The sequence below is a fragment of the Epargyreus clarus genome, unplaced genomic scaffold (assembly GCF_041222505.1).
Source record: "Epargyreus clarus isolate Ecla_fem2 unplaced genomic scaffold, WU_Ecla_fem_2.2 ptg000006l, whole genome shotgun sequence".
Classification (NCBI taxonomy): domain Eukaryota; kingdom Metazoa; phylum Arthropoda; class Insecta; order Lepidoptera; family Hesperiidae; genus Epargyreus; species Epargyreus clarus.
Window position 1 is genome coordinate 8,184,509 of NW_027332214.1, and position 17,579 is coordinate 8,202,087.

Here is a 17,579-nt window from a genome sequence, read left to right on the forward strand (position 1 = left end):
AGACCAAAATATGACAGATTTCCTATATTGAGTGTATCACCAATGCTGTGAAAATTGGTACATACAATAATTGTTACTTTAGTCATACTTCAAGTCTAAATACAGTACCTACGATGGTGCTATGGTAGCTTCATACTTTAACTACATTTTTAATATCTAGCTAAAATATACTAGTACTAATCTGAAAATGCGTAGAATTTGCAAAGTCGACAAAACAAAGGTCAACACAGAAGTCTTAATACAATAGACATATTGTAATAGGTAATTTGTCAGACTGCAAGGAGTATTGGAACAATTGTTTCATATATTATCATTAATAACAAGATTTTTCTACTTATAACTTTTAAATTAGAAAATAGCTATTTATGATGTAACTGAAAAATATTTTTTTGTCTGAGTTGCTTGGCTGCCTACATATTACCTATCTATTGAAGTTTCATTTTTAACGTTTTATCATCATAGTGGTAATAAATAAAAAAATGAAATTCACGCTTTTATATTTATTTTAAAGGATTTTTATTTATAATGTATCTCATCCTACAATCTATGAATTTATAGAGAGCTTTATACAACACCCATATCACATTCTTCAAGGTACTTAACTTTTATCAAGTTTAACAATATTCACAGGATTTCTCATATTCAACATAATAATTTATCATGGGAATGGTAAAGTTTCAAATATTAGAGATATCTCTAAGTTTTGTTAGGTTCTAAATATCAGTATCATAAGCATATATGTGTAGCGACACAGTAGCAATATATGGGACGTCATCTCCTCAATTGTCAGTCCTCATTAGTATTTGGGTTGCCCATTGAAGTATTTACAGTAGGGCCATAATAAATCAGTTCAGGTATTTGCCCACCTTGAACGCCTGTACCGTTCGTACTTTCAGACGAACAATGAAACTGGAAGGTCACTGTTCCCATATACACTTCACTTAAGCCTTCTTGTCCGAAGTAGCTTAATTCACTTCCATCCAAGATTGCAGAGGCAGTGTAAAAGCATTCTGGTTCAATTTGTATTGGGTTTTCAAAGTAAACATGGAAGGTGTTACTTGATCCATCTGAAAAGAATTTTGTGTTATTCTCTGCCAACACCCTTCCTAAGCGTTTCAGTTCAATCTTGACATTGTAATCAGCTGCTCCATTTGATGATCCGTACAATCCAAATCCGACAACAAATATTCTTTTATCGACACAAAATTGTATGGAATCACAGCGTCCACGGTATCTCCACTGGTTGCTTCTATATGCACAGGATTGGAATCTGTGGCAAATCTGTAATTCAAAATATTAAAAATTAATACCAGACATATTCATATATTCAAAACATAGTGATATAATGTCACAATGAAATAAGTTTATATCACGGCGTGCGTAAATGGACGTTTTACGCACGCTTCGCGTGCGCAAAACCCCCATTTCCGACCCCGTAATATAAAATTTTATACAACACGCGGACGAAAAATGATTTTCTGACTCGTGTGATTGCAGTCCTCGCCTGCGGCTCGGCCTGCAAACTCACACTTGTCAGAAAAAAATTTTTCGTCCTCGTATTGTAATGTACTATTCTTACCTGAGCTTTCAATCCAGCTCTGGCCTTGACAGGGTATGACAGTAGAGGTTTGCTAGAGGCAGTGAAATGTAAAAATATGTCTATTGTCTCTTGAGGGGTTAAGATACCAAGTTGTGCAGCACTGTTGGCAAACTCTTCTAATGTCATGGTTGGAAATCTAATGAGATATATTGTGCTGCCTAGCATAGCCCTTTTGTTTGACGGTGTGGGCTCTATATCTCTACGTAAACACTCTGCTTGTGCCCAGGCTAATGCAGCTTCAAAGAGATTGATTTCCTTGCAATTTAGAGTTTCTCTTGCCAATACTGATTCAAGTGTTGATACATCAATATCAACAAATCCTTCAGATGTGAGTGCCATTTCAGCCTATAATAAAATAACTCTTGTTACTAAAGGTGTGAGGTGAATTAAAACTGCAATACAATTTGATCATTGTTTATTCAGATCTCTCAATTAATAATGTTACAAAAACGTATAGACAACCAGTACATGCTTCACACTATACATGCAAATAACTCTACTACACAAAGTGTATTGCAGTTAACTTCTATAAACTATTATCAGGGTTCAAGTTATTGTTTTCTTTATTGCATTGACTAGATTCACATTTTGTGGCAATGGAATGAAGAGATTGGAATGAGTAAAGTGAATATTTAGTTCTTAGCCTAAATCACAACCAAAACTTGAGAATTTGTAATACAATTAATACATAATATTTGTAATACATACACATAAATATAATATGAGTTAATGTTATGTATCTAAGGAACATTAGTTAGTTACAATAATTTGAGAGATTCTCACTAGATATATCTTTACAATCTGGACTTGAGAAATTTCTGCTCGATGTGTCTGACAGTTCCATTACGAGACTACTGTAGGATGAGGATGGTTCAAGGCATATAGTTGCTAGGTTTTCTGTTGACACACATACCTGCGCATCAATCACTTCCCAGCAACGTTGCATTAACTCTGGCTCTTCAAATAAACGGGATTGGCTTAGCAGCAAGCAAGCGTTTTTTGCAGTAAGACTAGTTTCAAGATAGTTGACACAGGATCGTGCTAGATGTGGCACAATATATTTCTTCGCCACATAAAGAGTTGACAGCACTGTGTCGGCTTCCAATTGAATTTCATCACAGTATAAATACCTGAAAAATAATTTATTTTGTGTTATTTCATGTGAATTTTGCATGAATAATCTAAAGGTCATCTATCAGTAAATTTTTCTGATTGATTTAATTGTATGCGGCATTTCAACTTGGTTCTCAAGGTAAACAACTAAAATGTAACCAACCTCAGAATAACTGGGTCAAACAAAAAAGTTGAGAAAATATGCACACATCATTGTTGTATACAATTTTCTTGCACCTGCTTGAAATCTGTTCTGAAAGTCCTTTTGAAATGGGTAATTGATAGTAATGATAGTGTAATAATTTGTACTAAATGTTAAAATATATAGATTCAGTATTTTCTTACTTTAACAATGTAAGGAAGGCTGAAGGTTCCACATCAGGCACTTCAATCTCCTGCTTGCATTCAGCTAAACCTCCATAGAACATTGCATAAAATACTGAGCTGCCAGTCGCCAACACATACTTGTGAGCGGGGATAACTTGTGTGTGTCCTGAAAAATTAAATATAAATACTTAAGAATTATCAATGCAGTTAAAGTTTTTAATTTTGCACAAGGACATGTTGGTAATAAATGTATTGAACAAGGTACATTTATTTTTAGAAACACTAAACTAAAAGTGACAGTTGTTACATGTAGTGTTTGGAACATAGTGTTGTTATTGTTTAATTGTTATTGTTTTTATTATTCAATATGTTTAGTACCTGGACTTCCAACTATGAATGTGATGTCGGCCATCAGCTGATTGTTGAACATAGCAGCATTCCTCTCTCGGACTGTGGGTTTAGTGGCTTGCCAGTTGGGATCCAGGGTGGCAGTGCCCGGCGGCGGCACGGGGGACACTGTGGGCGAAGGCGCCGAGCTGCTCGAGCCGCAAGGGGATGGGGGCCCACTGTAACACTGCGACACCTGTGTCCCTGTTTCTCTTTGTGAAATCGTGTGAGGCGGCGACAACGACAGCCCACCATTATTAATATTTTCAGCTGGAAAACAATATGATCGTGTCAAATTATTTACATTTCACTTAACAATTCGACATCTTATCACCACCAACATGGAACAGACACTGGTTACATTTACGAAAATTCCTAAAAACCAGTTTTTTGAGATCTACGTACAAAAATTCCAGTTTAATTATAGTGGACCTCGGAATTAATCAATATTTACAAAGACGAAGCTCACCGTTCATCCAAGCATTTGTTTGTGCCACGGACATACTGTCCCTACTATCCTGTAACCTTTTAGGAGGTTTAGAAACTATTCTAGAACATAAATTGGACATATTGAATTGACCACCACTTATTTTTAATACTTTATTGACCAAACATCTGAAACGAGAACAACTTTAAATGACGTCAGTCAGCCATCTTGTTTTGGCGGCCGTGCTCTTTCTGTCTCGCGTTCGTCCGGTCGGAGGAGGGCGAACACAAATGTCATTGCGTTCAGAAAACGGTATTAAATGTTTTACGTTATGAACATTTTAATTAAATTATGTTTCGGGATTAACGGTAAATGTAAATTATATAGTGATTATTCATGATGTCTTTTGATAAAATTTCAAAGCTTACCCATAAGGTTCATACCATAAAGCTTTGATTAGGTTTATCCTAAGTTTAATCTCAACAAAAATATTTGAGGGCACGCTATGAAGTATTATTCCCACGTCTTCCTAATTATTTTTAAGTACAGAGTTAGCAAATTACTAGTTGGCATAAAACTAAACAAGTAAAATAAAAATATTTGGGAAAATATTCAAAATTCATTTTATAAATTTTATACCCTTTGATCAACGCTTGATCACGCTCCTAGTCCAGCCATCTGGCAAAATACTGATAAAAACTTTAAATTATTTATCTGTTTTACAACTAACTAATAATTGCACAGCATGGACATTTTCATCCATAATAATTTGCCTATTGAAATCTGTTGGCTTCTAAAATTAGCCGTTACGGCCGCATCCACCAAAGGTGGTATTTTTAGATACACTACATTGTATATAGGTAGGATTCTCACCTCGTGGCAAGGGTCGCGGCCGGTGATTCCCGCGAGGGCGCACGCGGCTGGCGGGCTCTTGACAATTCAGCTCTGAGAAGCGGCCATCCTCATCAATAAGGCTTTCAAAGAAGTCCACGCTGCTATGCATCGATGACCGGGCGTGAACTGCATAACAAAGTATACTGAAAACAATTGAAATATTATTGTTAGGTATTTATCTTTAGGACATCTATTTATCTTTAGGACATACTATGTAATAGGTACAGATGTACATTTCCGAGGCGTTCAGCTTAGTCCTCAGGAATAGCGGCACATGTGTGGCCTCAGGTAGGAATATATCATCCTATCTGGGGTTGATTACAGACGTCCATGAGCGGCAGTAGCGACTTACCATCAGGTGGATGATATGCTCGTTTTGCTACTTCATTATTATAAAAAAAATCCTCATGATATGGGTTTCTTAATTTGTTTATTGCCTTTATTCCCTTTAGGACTTGCCTTGACATGGCACATTATTAAGCGACATGTGTTCCACTTACGTGCAGTAATGAGACTGAATTAATTGTCGCAATTATATTATGATAGATTTAGATATGTACTGTAAAGCACTTATCAAAATAAAAGTATTTTTTTATATTATTTTATGTTAGATGACCCGGTGAACTTCGTATCACCTAATATGATGAAATTATAATTCTTTGTAAGCGATTATTTATCTGTACCCCGTGGTTAAGCCCAAGTTATAGTTGAGTATATTCATGTGTAAACATTTCACCAAAATAGTTCCCGATAAAAGTCGCCATTTTTTTCAGTCCTTAATTTTATTTCATTTTTCAAATGTTTAATAATTATTCTACAAAGTCCTACGAATTCTACGAATCCAGAAAGAAATGAATCCAACAACACGAACATCTTGAGAATTGGTTCAGCCGTTCTTGAATTATTAATGGTGTAACTAACACGATTTTGGACTTTCTTTTATATGTATATAGGTATAGATTATAAAAATATATCGTAAGGAAAATTTGTAACTTGGATTCTTTAAAAAAAAATCTCATGTTGTGTAAAGTCCACTAATCCGCACTTGACCAGCGTGGTGGTCTATGACCTAAGTCCTGTTCACTTTGTGAGTAGGCCCGTGTCTAGCAGTAGGAAAGCGATGGGTTAACGACGATCTTCTGCCGACAAAAAATAATAGATAGATAATAGAATTCTTTATATAGTTTTAGGCAATACCAATGCCATGTGTTCAGCGTTATCTCCATAGCACTCGTGTTGCCTTATTTTTAACTGCAATCAATGTACACTTATGATAAGATCTGCTAGAGAGATTGCATTATCGTACATTTTCAAGTGCATCCTCAGTGTCGGTACAGTGTGGCTCTGACGGTTAAGTTATTTAGATTTTTTTTCATTGTTACTATTCTAGTGACTATTTGCATCAAATCCATGGGACCTCGTAATATCTATGTCCATGGCCCATGTTTCTAAATCCCAAGACAGATAAATACTATCAATATTGTTGAAAATATTGTTACTGTACGTTTAATATTACCTCGGCAGGAGATCTATCCAAAACCGAAAAACGTAGCAAGGCTTCTAAGACTCAAATTAGTTTGGGGACCCAATATTTCCTATATACAGATTGCAATTGCCGGCCAGCGGGCCAAATGTTTCTTTCATTGGCTTCGAATGCGGCTCTTTACGTGTTTACTTGGTGGCTAAATTCTGGATTCAAAACAGTTTCGGGTTTTGCCCGGTCCGAGGGCAGCTCGAATTCAAGGACTTCGACTTCATTAATATCCTTTAATTTGTCCGGCAACTTTCAAAAGGTTGCCCATAATACCTATATATTATTTTATATAAACATTATGTCACACTTGGCAGCGCAAACAAGAGAACAGAATAGAGCTGGTGACTCGTGTATCCGAATTTTACAGCTTATAACATAAAATTTGCGACACCGCTAGTGTGAAATAACAAAAAATTGTTCAAGTGCGAGTCGAACGAGCACACGGAGAGATCCGTACCACCATTTTACTTTATTTTTACCCGACAGCGCAGGGAAATATTTTAAGTTTTATGTATAAATGTTTCCTATTTACGATGCAATAGATATAACGAAAAATGCCAAAAGTATCGGTTCTTTGTATTTATGGGGACCGCTTTTTAATTTTAACTTTTTTATTTTTATATATTTTTTATTTTTTTGGGTTGTATGTATGTATGTAACTATGTAACGGAATCTATGAACCCGAATTCTATCCACTTTGAACGTTAAGTTTAATTCAAAATTTTGAAGAATTATCAAAAACCGATGACAATACACGATTTTAATAATTTTGTACCATTGTCCTTATCAACATCCTCAGGATTAACGATTTTTGAGGAGAGATTGTTCGAGCGCCTTATAGAAAGTTCATGGCAAAATTACTGCAACAATTATTGTTTTTTAGTTTCAATAACTGTTATAACGTGATTTTTAGTTTTGAATAATAATGTTTTTTCCCTGTAACTCAAATGTTCTGAAACATATCTATAGTGCCCTCTTGTAGAATGATTTTTAGGATTCCGTACTAAAAGGGTAAAACGAAACTCCGCTGTATATTCGTGTGTCACAGGACTTTATCTCTTAAAGCGTAATAGTTTTTTTTACAGAGGATGCATAATGGTGGTCGCTATAACAACAAATACTAAAAATTAATAAAATAAATATAGTTAAAAAACTAAAAAACACGCTTTTTTGATAAAATCAACTAAAAAGTATAAAACAATCTATCTACTTTTTAGTTGATTTCCTATGTTCAAAGAGATAGAGCCTGACAGACAGCGATAGCTTAGCATTAGGGTCGCGGTTTTATCCTTTGGGCACGGAACCCTAAGAATAAGGTTTATGTGGAGCCGTTTATTCAACAATGCAGACATTTTAAAATCTCGTACTTATATACAATTGTGTCGTTTATAACCGGTCGTCGTTATGTAACTTGTTGTGCAATAAAACGAAAGAAACTGGATTATGTGTATAAAAAACTTACAGGTTTCTTTAAATATAGATTTTGGATGATTGAGACTTTTTTGAGATGCATTTGACATTATAAACATACTGATGTTTAATTGGTATGATATTCTTGCTATACCTATTGCTAGTGACTTTCGACCTTTTTTAATATCAGTCTTAAATTCTTAACCAAATTTTACATGCTTTTATTTCATTTACTTTGTTAGTTCGTATGTATGTGAAGGTCAAATATTACAAGTTTTGGTCCACTTCCTAGTATCCTATTCACACGTTTGGTTTGATATCAACGCAGAATTGGATTAAAATGACGTCATTATTAATCCAATATGGCGGACCGATTATTTTGTTTGCACCTCAATGATATTGGTATCAAATGCACGGATTTTCTAAGATGAATACGTAAAACGACGTTATTGAAAAGCTTGTTTTTGACATACTGCGGAGGCTTAGTAATAGGGTTCTGTCTCTACCCTTTGGGTAGGTACGGAACCCTAAAAAGTATTTGGAAGTAGGTTTATTTACTTTTTTTAATTTCCTTTCTTGACTAATCAAATAAAATTAACATGTCAATGTTTTCCCGTTTCAAACTGTTATATAAATATAACGGTGATGTGTTTATAAAGCATTTACATTATTTTTGCGTTATTCTAATGAGATGTAATAAAAAATTTACGATACAAACATTATGAAATAAGAATTAATAAATATATGAATAGCATTATTCTCTATACCTACCTAATAATTATTTATATAAATAATTCAATATATATATTACTCTCTTAATTATTTGATTTTAATGCGGCTACTTACAGCAGCGATGGCTTATTGTTTGAAACCCGGTCTCAAAATAGGGAAGTTTGAGGTGCGAATCCCAGCCACGAACTGATTTTAATGTTATGTGCATACTATGTGCATATTGGACATTAATTTGCTATAACGGCGAAAAAAGAAACATCGTAATAAAACCTAGGAGTTGATAGCTATTTAAAAAAAAGTTTCTCAAGTTATTAAATAAATCTCAAAGATGTGTGAGATCTATGGCTGAGGCCCCTCTCACTCTGAAAGGAGGCCTGTCCGGCAAACTAATGGATTAACTTTGTTAATGGTGTTTAAAAAACGTTTATACAATATTTTCTCTATTATTTAACAATACACAATGTCATGTTCATTGATAACATAAGAAGACATGTTTAGCAATGAATGACACTGTTAGCATGGTTGTAGTACAATGGTAGAGATGCAATTAATTACCATGTATCCAAATATTTATTATTGGAAAAAATACATAAAAGGAAAAATCGAGCCTCTAGTATTCAATTGACCACGAACAGATTCGGAGGCGATAGTAATTTGCCACAGTTAGCGTCACGCTATGGCCTTTGAGGCAAAAGGCCACCCAGACGTAAAATGACCCTTCCTTTATTGTTTATTACATTGATGAACATCGATCGAAGTAGATGAATTCTATTCATTTAATTATTTTTTTTACTTTTGAAATATATAATATTTATATTATTTGCAATTTACATTTAATTATTTACAACATTAAAATAATAAAAAAGTACTAAAATAATATATGAAACAGGCTTTAAAAAAATACTTATAATAAAATAATTAAATATAATAAGCTTCATCCAAATTGCTGTACCTTGGAAGAGTCTCCAAAACGCTGGCGACATTACCTCGCTGAATAGCAAAGCTAATTCTTTGCCCGAGGTAAGCGCCAGCCCTCTGGTCGTGGGTGCACTCGATCAGACGCCTTGAAAGGTGTTTAAGAAAAAATCGAGCGTCATTTCAATATCTCCCTAATACATGAAGGGTTGAGGTAAGGAGAACCATCTCATGTTGGGGATCTGTTGAAAAAGTGTCCAGCAGTAAACAGTAAACAACAGTTAGAAAACATTCAAAAATGATGCTAGTGTTACAAAAGAGTAAATAATGAACTTAGCAGGAATTGTTGACAGAGTAAAGTGCGCCGAATTGATAATTTTAATAATTTATTTATATTTTTAATAAAATTGACGTAGGTACAAGGAATTACGTGCTGCACTAACGCCACCCTAATTTAACGACTTTCAATGGACACTTTTGGATACAGAGATGGTTTTCCTAATTTCTACACTCTATAACTTAGTAAAAGCAGTCTTCGCGATTTCTAGGCGTACTACTATCAACCCAGGAGAAATGTCTCACTCGAGGTCAGCAACAAATTATATCAGCTCTTAACATAACATAACATAAGATGACGATATGAGGCAGAAATATGTGCGGCGGTGGAGCCTTCAGAGTCAAAGACCCTGAAATGTCATATACAAACATTGACCTGGGGGGTTACTATCATCTCTTAAAACAATTTCGTGCCACGACCTCGTTAAAGTAAGATTGTTTTTATAATATAACAGTAAGCAGTTTTGTATTTTGTCGGTCGAAATTCATTCTTTTTTTTGCAGGAAATTTAACTTTCTAAGCAAAATATAACTATACAATGGTTAAGCGAAAAATGAATAAGGGTTTAAGTTTATTCAACTGCGTATGACGGAACACAATCAAGACCGTGGTACGAAAGAGTTGACACTAGTTTCGATGTCTCCTTTCCTCTTGGATAAGGAATAGACAAATTACTCATTCTTTTATTTCACTCGGCAGGAATAAAACAAAACTGTGTTAAGGAGGTCGTGGTACGAAACAAAAGAATGTTGATGCAATATTAAATTAAAACTTTCCTTAACTATGATGATTTTTAAAAGATGGTAGGTAGTTGGCCCCCTGGTACCAACGTTAAGATGCAATGGATTTTCTAGAGCGCTTACTTGGCCCTGGATTAAACTGGTTTCAAAAATTCTTTTTAATCCTTTTAGTATCATAATTAAATGTCATGGTGGCTAATACGCCACATTGATCTGCTCTTTGTAAAAACATATTTTGACGGCCTTGTTCACTATTACGAGTTAGTGTAAATAATTATGTGTTACAATATTAATGAAATATTTGTAGGTTTATGTCACAAACTTGTTGTAATATTCGGAATGCGACCTAAAGGCTAAGCATATATTCAAAAAGCTTATGTCAAAATTTATTAGATATTTTCATTAATTAAAAATCCAGTCATATAACCAAAGACCTGGAGGGCGTACCACCATCTTTTAAAAACCATCATAGTTCAGGAAAGTTTTCTTTCCTCCTTAAAACAGTAAAATAATCCGTCATACACAGATGAACAAACTTAAACTCTTTTTAATTTTTCGCTTATCCATTGTATAAAACCAAATGAAATTGTCATATTTTGCCTTAAAAGTTAAATTTCCTGCAAAAAAAGTAAAACTATGATAAAAATAATATTGTTAGAAGAGATGGTAGTAACCCCCCTGGACTTGCAAGTACGGACCTATCTCTATTATGTGGAAGTGAAGGTAAGAGGAACGATGAGCACATGGAATTCAACCACGTACTCGTATGGTAAATTCAATGTATTTTAATTTTCCTACTTATCATTTTTGATGACTTTCGAGTTTTCGGTCAAATGCCCGATTTTGTCATAAGCCTGTGACATATATTTGTAGGTGTAAATAGTTACGTGTATTCTATAAAATGTTTATCATAAAATCATAATTATCTTTTTTGAACACCCATACCTAAGTTGTTGCTACGACAATGATAGGTGTAATACTTCTTATTTTCAATGATCTCTAAATATATGAAAGCTTTGAACGATTCTAGTAAAGTCGTAAGCCAGAGTGTAGGTAAGGTCGGGGGTCTGCATAAGCTTGGACCAGACTGGCATACGCCACATCAATTTTATGCCCAAATATACATTAGGTAGGTTTTAGGCAGTCGTGCCGGTATTGGAACTAACAAAATATAATACTATATCTATCTGTCTGCTTAGAGTTTAGCTATATATGTTATTGTTGAATTTAGAGTCCTGACATCCATAAAAAGAGATTGGTCTTTTAATGAATCTGATCCATTTAGCTTTGTTTCGTTATAGGTTTCTTTTTTTTTATAATATAGGAGTAGCAGACGAGCATGCAGTCCACCTGATGGTAAGTGGCTACTGCCGCCCGTGGACATCTGTAATCAACCCCAGATAGGATTAGATATTCCTACCTGAGGTCGGCCACAGATGCGCTGCTACCCCTGAGGACTAAGCTGGAACGCCTCGGAAAAGTATGTCTCCTTTACCACACCCTTTAAAACGGAACACAGCAGCGCGTAACACTGCTGTTATTAGGCAGAAATAGGTGTGGCGGTGGTGCCGCCGGAGTCGAACCACAAAGGGTTCTACCACCTTCACATATGATGGTTTCTACGATTATTTATATCAAAATTATTATTTTGCCGGACTGTGGAGTGTAATGTCTTCCGAGGGTATGTATTTGTTGTGTCATTGTTTGGCACGCCCTGCAGCCCAAACAGCTTAAATGATTTTAATACTTTGAGCTGATATAGTTAGATTAGTCTAAATTGTGGGTGTGACAGGCTATATTTTTAAACTTCGGGTTTTTTTTATTTTATTATAATTATCTATGTTCAATATTTGTTATATGTTTAAAATATTTTTATTATGTGTTATTAATTTCTTATAAATTATTTTCAAAGCAGTAATTTAATTCTCACTTCTCAGCTTTATTTCACGATAATATTCGTACCGTTATGAATGATTTTACCATTTTGCGAGTTTATCTTTGTGGGTTAAATACATGTTTTGATCTTTATGATACGAAAAATAATCTGTCTGACAAAATTAGTTTCTCAGGTGTTTTTTCTTTTATATCAAGTTGTTATTAGTATTCATTCGTAGTTATTTTATTGTTTAAAATACATAAATAAATTTTATTCAACAGTTATTGTTTCTGCTATCATTTTTTTTCACATTTGACATTTTGATTATCATACTTAAGCAATAAGTTAAGTTACTTAAGTAATTAAATTTAGTAGAATAATTCCGAACAAAAATAATCAATAAAAATATGGCTCGTGTAAATTAAGCGTACGCCTAAAGAAACCAACCGGTAGACGAAGGAGACCAGGTCGGCTTTGGTGAAGATCCAGCACAGCAATATCTTTCCCACCAGCACAGTAAGTTTGATTGGAGCTCGCGTGGCCCTCCCCTTCATTTCATTCCCTCACACGCGGGGAATCTAGGAACATCTCCGGGATAAACAGAGCACTTCACATATCACGATAAAGTTGTGGATAGAAATTACAAAGTTAATGTTTTGGGATCCATGCGCGCGCGCCAATGCGCTTAAGTGACTGCCAGGCGCAGGTCCGATCTCTCTGGCGCCGCGATCGACTCTTGCGCAAGGCCGGCGCGAGGGACACCTGTCTCCACACCACGCTCTATCGAGAAAGTTCGTGATGTCACTCCTTATCACAAACAATCGCACAGATTACACTGTCATCTTGTCGGTCACGTCCTTTCCCTGTTTTTTCTCAAATTTTTCATTTGTCACCATTTTTGTGGATTTGGTCGTCGTTTTCTTTAGAAAAAATATTTATTAAGAGACTACAATATCAATGAATAAACAAACAGAGCCTGTTAAATAAAAACATAAATGCGATCGATCAACGGCATGTATTTAAGGATTCAGATGAAACTTGATCTTATGCTATTATTACCGGAATATTTTAAAGATAGATGCTTAATTTATCTACTACCACATCTAATTCCTTTTGTCCGATTATTAAAAATACCAAATACCTATTTAAAAGCTCAAACGACTGCATCTAATCAGTAAACATTGAAATTTGTTTATGGAGTCACGCAAGGAGCTCCGTTTGCGTCAAAATACGTCAAGTACAATAGACATGACGCGGATGGGACGTCCAAGGCACAAATTCAGGCCGCATTTGGATGTGTCGAAAAATATTGAGTGGCCTCGATGGTATCACGTTTTAATTTTTTGTTCTGCCCGCACACTGCCGATGCATCTGTGGAGTCGAGCTCGTCAATATAGTAGTGATGGTATTGTTAGGCAATGATAGAACTTAATCGATCTGTTCTTCGTTAGCAAATATTTCGTGGATCGTCATAAAAATAAAGGACCTAGGTCCATTGATTTAATTTTTTGTTGGTTTGCATATAAATAAAGGTTTACTTCTATTAATAAATGTATTTTTAACAGATATTATTTTAATGACTAGAGAAACTGTATAATGGGTGAAGAGGAATTTCAGTTTTGTGAGGTGTTGTCCATGCTTGAGTGTTTTAAAGGAAAAATATCTGCATGTAATTTGACAAAATCTTCGGTGACAACGATTTTGTATGTCTACCCCTATGAAGAATCTAAATATTCAGTTCAATTTTATGGTTTAGGTTTTGTTCGAAAATCATCAATACTTTTAGGACTATGGATTCTCGCATTTCTCTATTGGAATTGACAATAATTGTCCTGTGATTATACTTTATCGACATGTTACCTTCATTTACTTGGAACATCGATACTCATAAATCGATTCGTATTTAAAGCACGTCACTATTATCAAGACATTATCATGCGTGACGCGCTATGCCCGGTAAATAGACTATAAGCATGCAGGCGGGGTGGGTAGGTTGGAGCCAGGAGCGGCGGATCGGTTCAACTGCAGTGTGTTTTCCTCTTTGTGTCGAGATATGATGCCTTTGTATCGCGCTTTTGTTAGGTTCTCAGGTGAAACGTGTTCTGTCGAAAACATAAACGTTAATTTGATATTTTAATTGATCAGTATTATTTTATAGCCGTTGTTGAGTATTTAGTTGTCTTTAGGATTAACTTACAAGAAAAAAATGTAAATTATTTGATAGTAAGACTGAACTAAAACTAATCATAAAATAAAAAAAAATACAATTCATATAGGTAAAACAAAAACCGGCAGCGATAAAACATAGCCTACGTCACTCATACAATTGAGAAAATTCAACGGGACCTTATATATTGAAATCGGTTAAGGCGTTAGGGCTGTAGGACGCTTCATAAATAAGACATACATACATACATGCAAACATATGCTCGAAAAACATTACTCTCCGCGGTCTGGTAAAAACAAAGTTTAGTTTTATTATCTCAACAAAATGCCACGAACACGGTGAATTCTAGTCGTTTTGTAAATCGTCTAATTTTCTAATTTTTATGCGACTATGTTTCTGCAAAAAAATACGGCAAAATAAGATACACACATAGTGTTATGTAAAGTTCATTGGTTATTAGTTAACTATTGCCTTGTACAACTTTCTCTGTTTACTGTATTGAGCACATATAAAAATATGCGTGTAATGTTGTGCTACATTTTAATACACACTTAAGTAACACATGTACTCGTAGAATATTATACGTGTACCTCTTATTTAACTAATTATGTAAAAAGCAATACTTTAATTAATTTACGAAATTGGAAATATGATTCATTACAAAAATATTCTACAAAATGCATTTGGGTACTAAAATTAATTGATTTATATTAATAGCTGGCATTCAGATATAAAAACCTAACAGGAAAAACTTAAATGCAAATTTAATATGCAAAAATCAATGCCATCGAATTATCTAAAACTCTGAATCTTCAATATATTTTTTCTGGGTAAAGATAACATTATAAAGTTGTTAAGAGTAGGATAAGTTGCTTGCTCTACTAGAACGGGCCGTAATTCCTTATATGTTTTTGACTTGTTGTATAGGATACTATTTAGTGATTGGTCTGTTTTGTAAAGTCGGCCTGAAGATTTATATTTAATATGTATTGATTTTTCTTTAGGATTCGATGGTCATATGTATATCGAAAATCACGAAACAGTTGATTTTTCACATGTGGATGGTTAGCGAAAAGGATCTTCCTTTTTGGCAAAATGCGTCCTCCTGTTTGCAACTCTGACCTAAACTTGAGAAGGAAGCATTTTGCCAAGGCTATGCTTCATGTCGGCTATTTCAGATATTAATAAAATCTGCACATGATTTATGCAAACGGCATATCCGTTTATGAAATATATCTAATTATTTATTATATCAAAACATTTTCAACATTCAATCTTAAAAACCCTGAAACCAGGTTTCATAGTTATTTGATCTTTAATAGGATAATGATAGTTCCAGTCGCTCATTTATCTGTGATGTAATAAGTTCTAGAATTTGCACATTTGCGTGTACGAACATTGTACCTACATATATTGAAGGTTAAGCTATTGTTTAAGGAATTTTTCTATTTTCACATGGAAACTTATCACAATAGAGGAATTAATTGTGTTTTGCATGATTATTTCGATTTTAACCCAGATATGAAATACTATCTATACCTACTTCGTTATATTGACTTAGAAATGCTCAAATTATAATACTCGTAATATGTCGATTACAACTAAATTATCCGTATAATTTTAGTGTAATTTACATTCGTTTCTAAAAATCGACCTTTTAACCTTCGAGGGGTTTCTTCCAAAAGCCACTGAACAATTCCACTTTCCACCTTGTGGCGCCATTTTTATAGGCTTTATATTACATAAAGCCTAGAAAAATATTTTAGCACTGTTATTGCTTTGTTCTTTAGTAATTAGGCTTATTACAGGTATTGAATGTTACATTACAAATAAACGTGTCAGTATACTACATATCGTAAAAAAACGTGTAGAAGTTGACCTCTTCCAAATCTTACAAACTATTTATCAGTTGAAACGTGACTCTATAAATATTAATTATCTTGATGAGTCATGTGTTTTGGAATAGTAATACCTTATTTTGCAAAAGGTCATTATGCAATTGGTTGCATCTAAGGTGCAGGTCATTCAGATGAGACGTTGGGTGAGGAACGTAATATACTAGTACTTGCAAGTTTCAATAAATTGCCTAATGCCAACAGCGTAAAACAAAAGCACGGAACTACGTCACACCGCCTCTGTATGTTCTATTAAAGTGCATCAACCACGCCTAATGTCTCTTCCATGGGCCGATTTGTATTTGTTTAATAAACTGCATTACTCTTAAGCAAGGGACATTTAATATAATCAATTTATATAACCCTATATAGGACTTGAGTCCTACGGGAGGTCAGCTATAGATACATTGCTTTGTTACCCCTGAAAACTATAATAAGTTGGAATGGAGATCAAGTGTAATACTAAATTCACAAGGAGAAATCCGAAGAATACATAATATTAAAATATATATTTTATTTATAACGCTTTATAACGCAATAGTTGTTATGCATCTTGATTTGATAGGTCACAACACTTATAACAGTCATAACCATTAAAACATTTTAATTTAAATAAATTTTATTTTTAGTAACTCAATGTGAATCCATAACATGTTTAAGATTGCATTCCATTTTTCCTGTTTGTAGCGGATTTTTGTATACAATTATCACGCGTAAAAGTTGTATTGATGTTCATATATAAGTAAAGATTACTCACTCCCAACAAGAAAATGTACCCAGTTTTGAGAATTGAAATGGTTGCGTAAAAAAGTTTTGCCACGTCTCCGTGCTAAAATGTCCCTAAAATATTTGAAAGAATTATTTATTTATTATGTAAATTACGCAGTATTAGTTATTTATTCGTAAATTTTCTCTAAAAATGTTTTTATTTGTCAAGAATTAAAAAAAAGGACTTACTAATAAGCCGTTTGTGGCTTCATTCAATTTCAAGGCGGCGAAGTATCTTTACTAATCTATGTTGATGTTATACTCCTTTTGGCGCCATTAAAAAAAGAACAGTGTAGTTTTAGCGTGGGACAAATACACGCCGAAGTAACACATAATGTAGATATTTATAGTATTTACATTCCTCTGTTGCTCGTTTGCGCAGTTAAAGTTTGTTTGAATGCATAAAAATATTTTATTACAACGAAGGAGTTTAACTACTTACAACATAACATATTATG

The 17,579-nt window shown here is 34.1% G+C and overlaps 2 protein-coding genes across 6 annotated transcripts in view; one reads left to right on the forward strand and one right to left on the reverse strand.

Annotated features, from left to right (window-relative positions):
* The window catches only part of Brf (Brf RNA polymerase III subunit), a 31,692-nt gene that overhangs the window by 2,657 nt on the left and 11,456 nt on the right, over nt 1-17,579 (forward strand). The window lies entirely within an intron of this gene.
* lute (BTB/POZ domain containing protein 3 lute) lies at nt 486-13,040 on the reverse strand. Of its 4 annotated transcripts, XM_073073946.1 has the most exons (8): nt 12,739-13,040; nt 9,377-9,487; nt 4,728-4,891; nt 3,419-3,697; nt 3,059-3,206; nt 2,514-2,730; nt 1,580-1,945; nt 486-1,281 (listed from the first exon to the last, which is right to left on the reverse strand). In XM_073073946.1, the coding sequence occupies exons 1-8, from the start codon at nt 12,843-12,845 to the stop codon at nt 787-789; spliced, it is 1,887 nt and encodes a 628-aa protein (XP_072930047.1). In that variant the 5' UTR covers nt 12,846-13,040; the 3' UTR covers nt 486-786. The 4 variants fall into 4 exon arrangements, with proteins under 4 accessions (XP_072930047.1, XP_072930049.1, XP_072930048.1 ...); XM_073073948.1 differs by lacking the exon at nt 9,377-9,487 and having other exon boundaries at nt 4,728-4,874; nt 12,739-13,039; XM_073073947.1 differs by lacking the exon at nt 9,377-9,487 and having other exon boundaries at nt 12,739-13,039.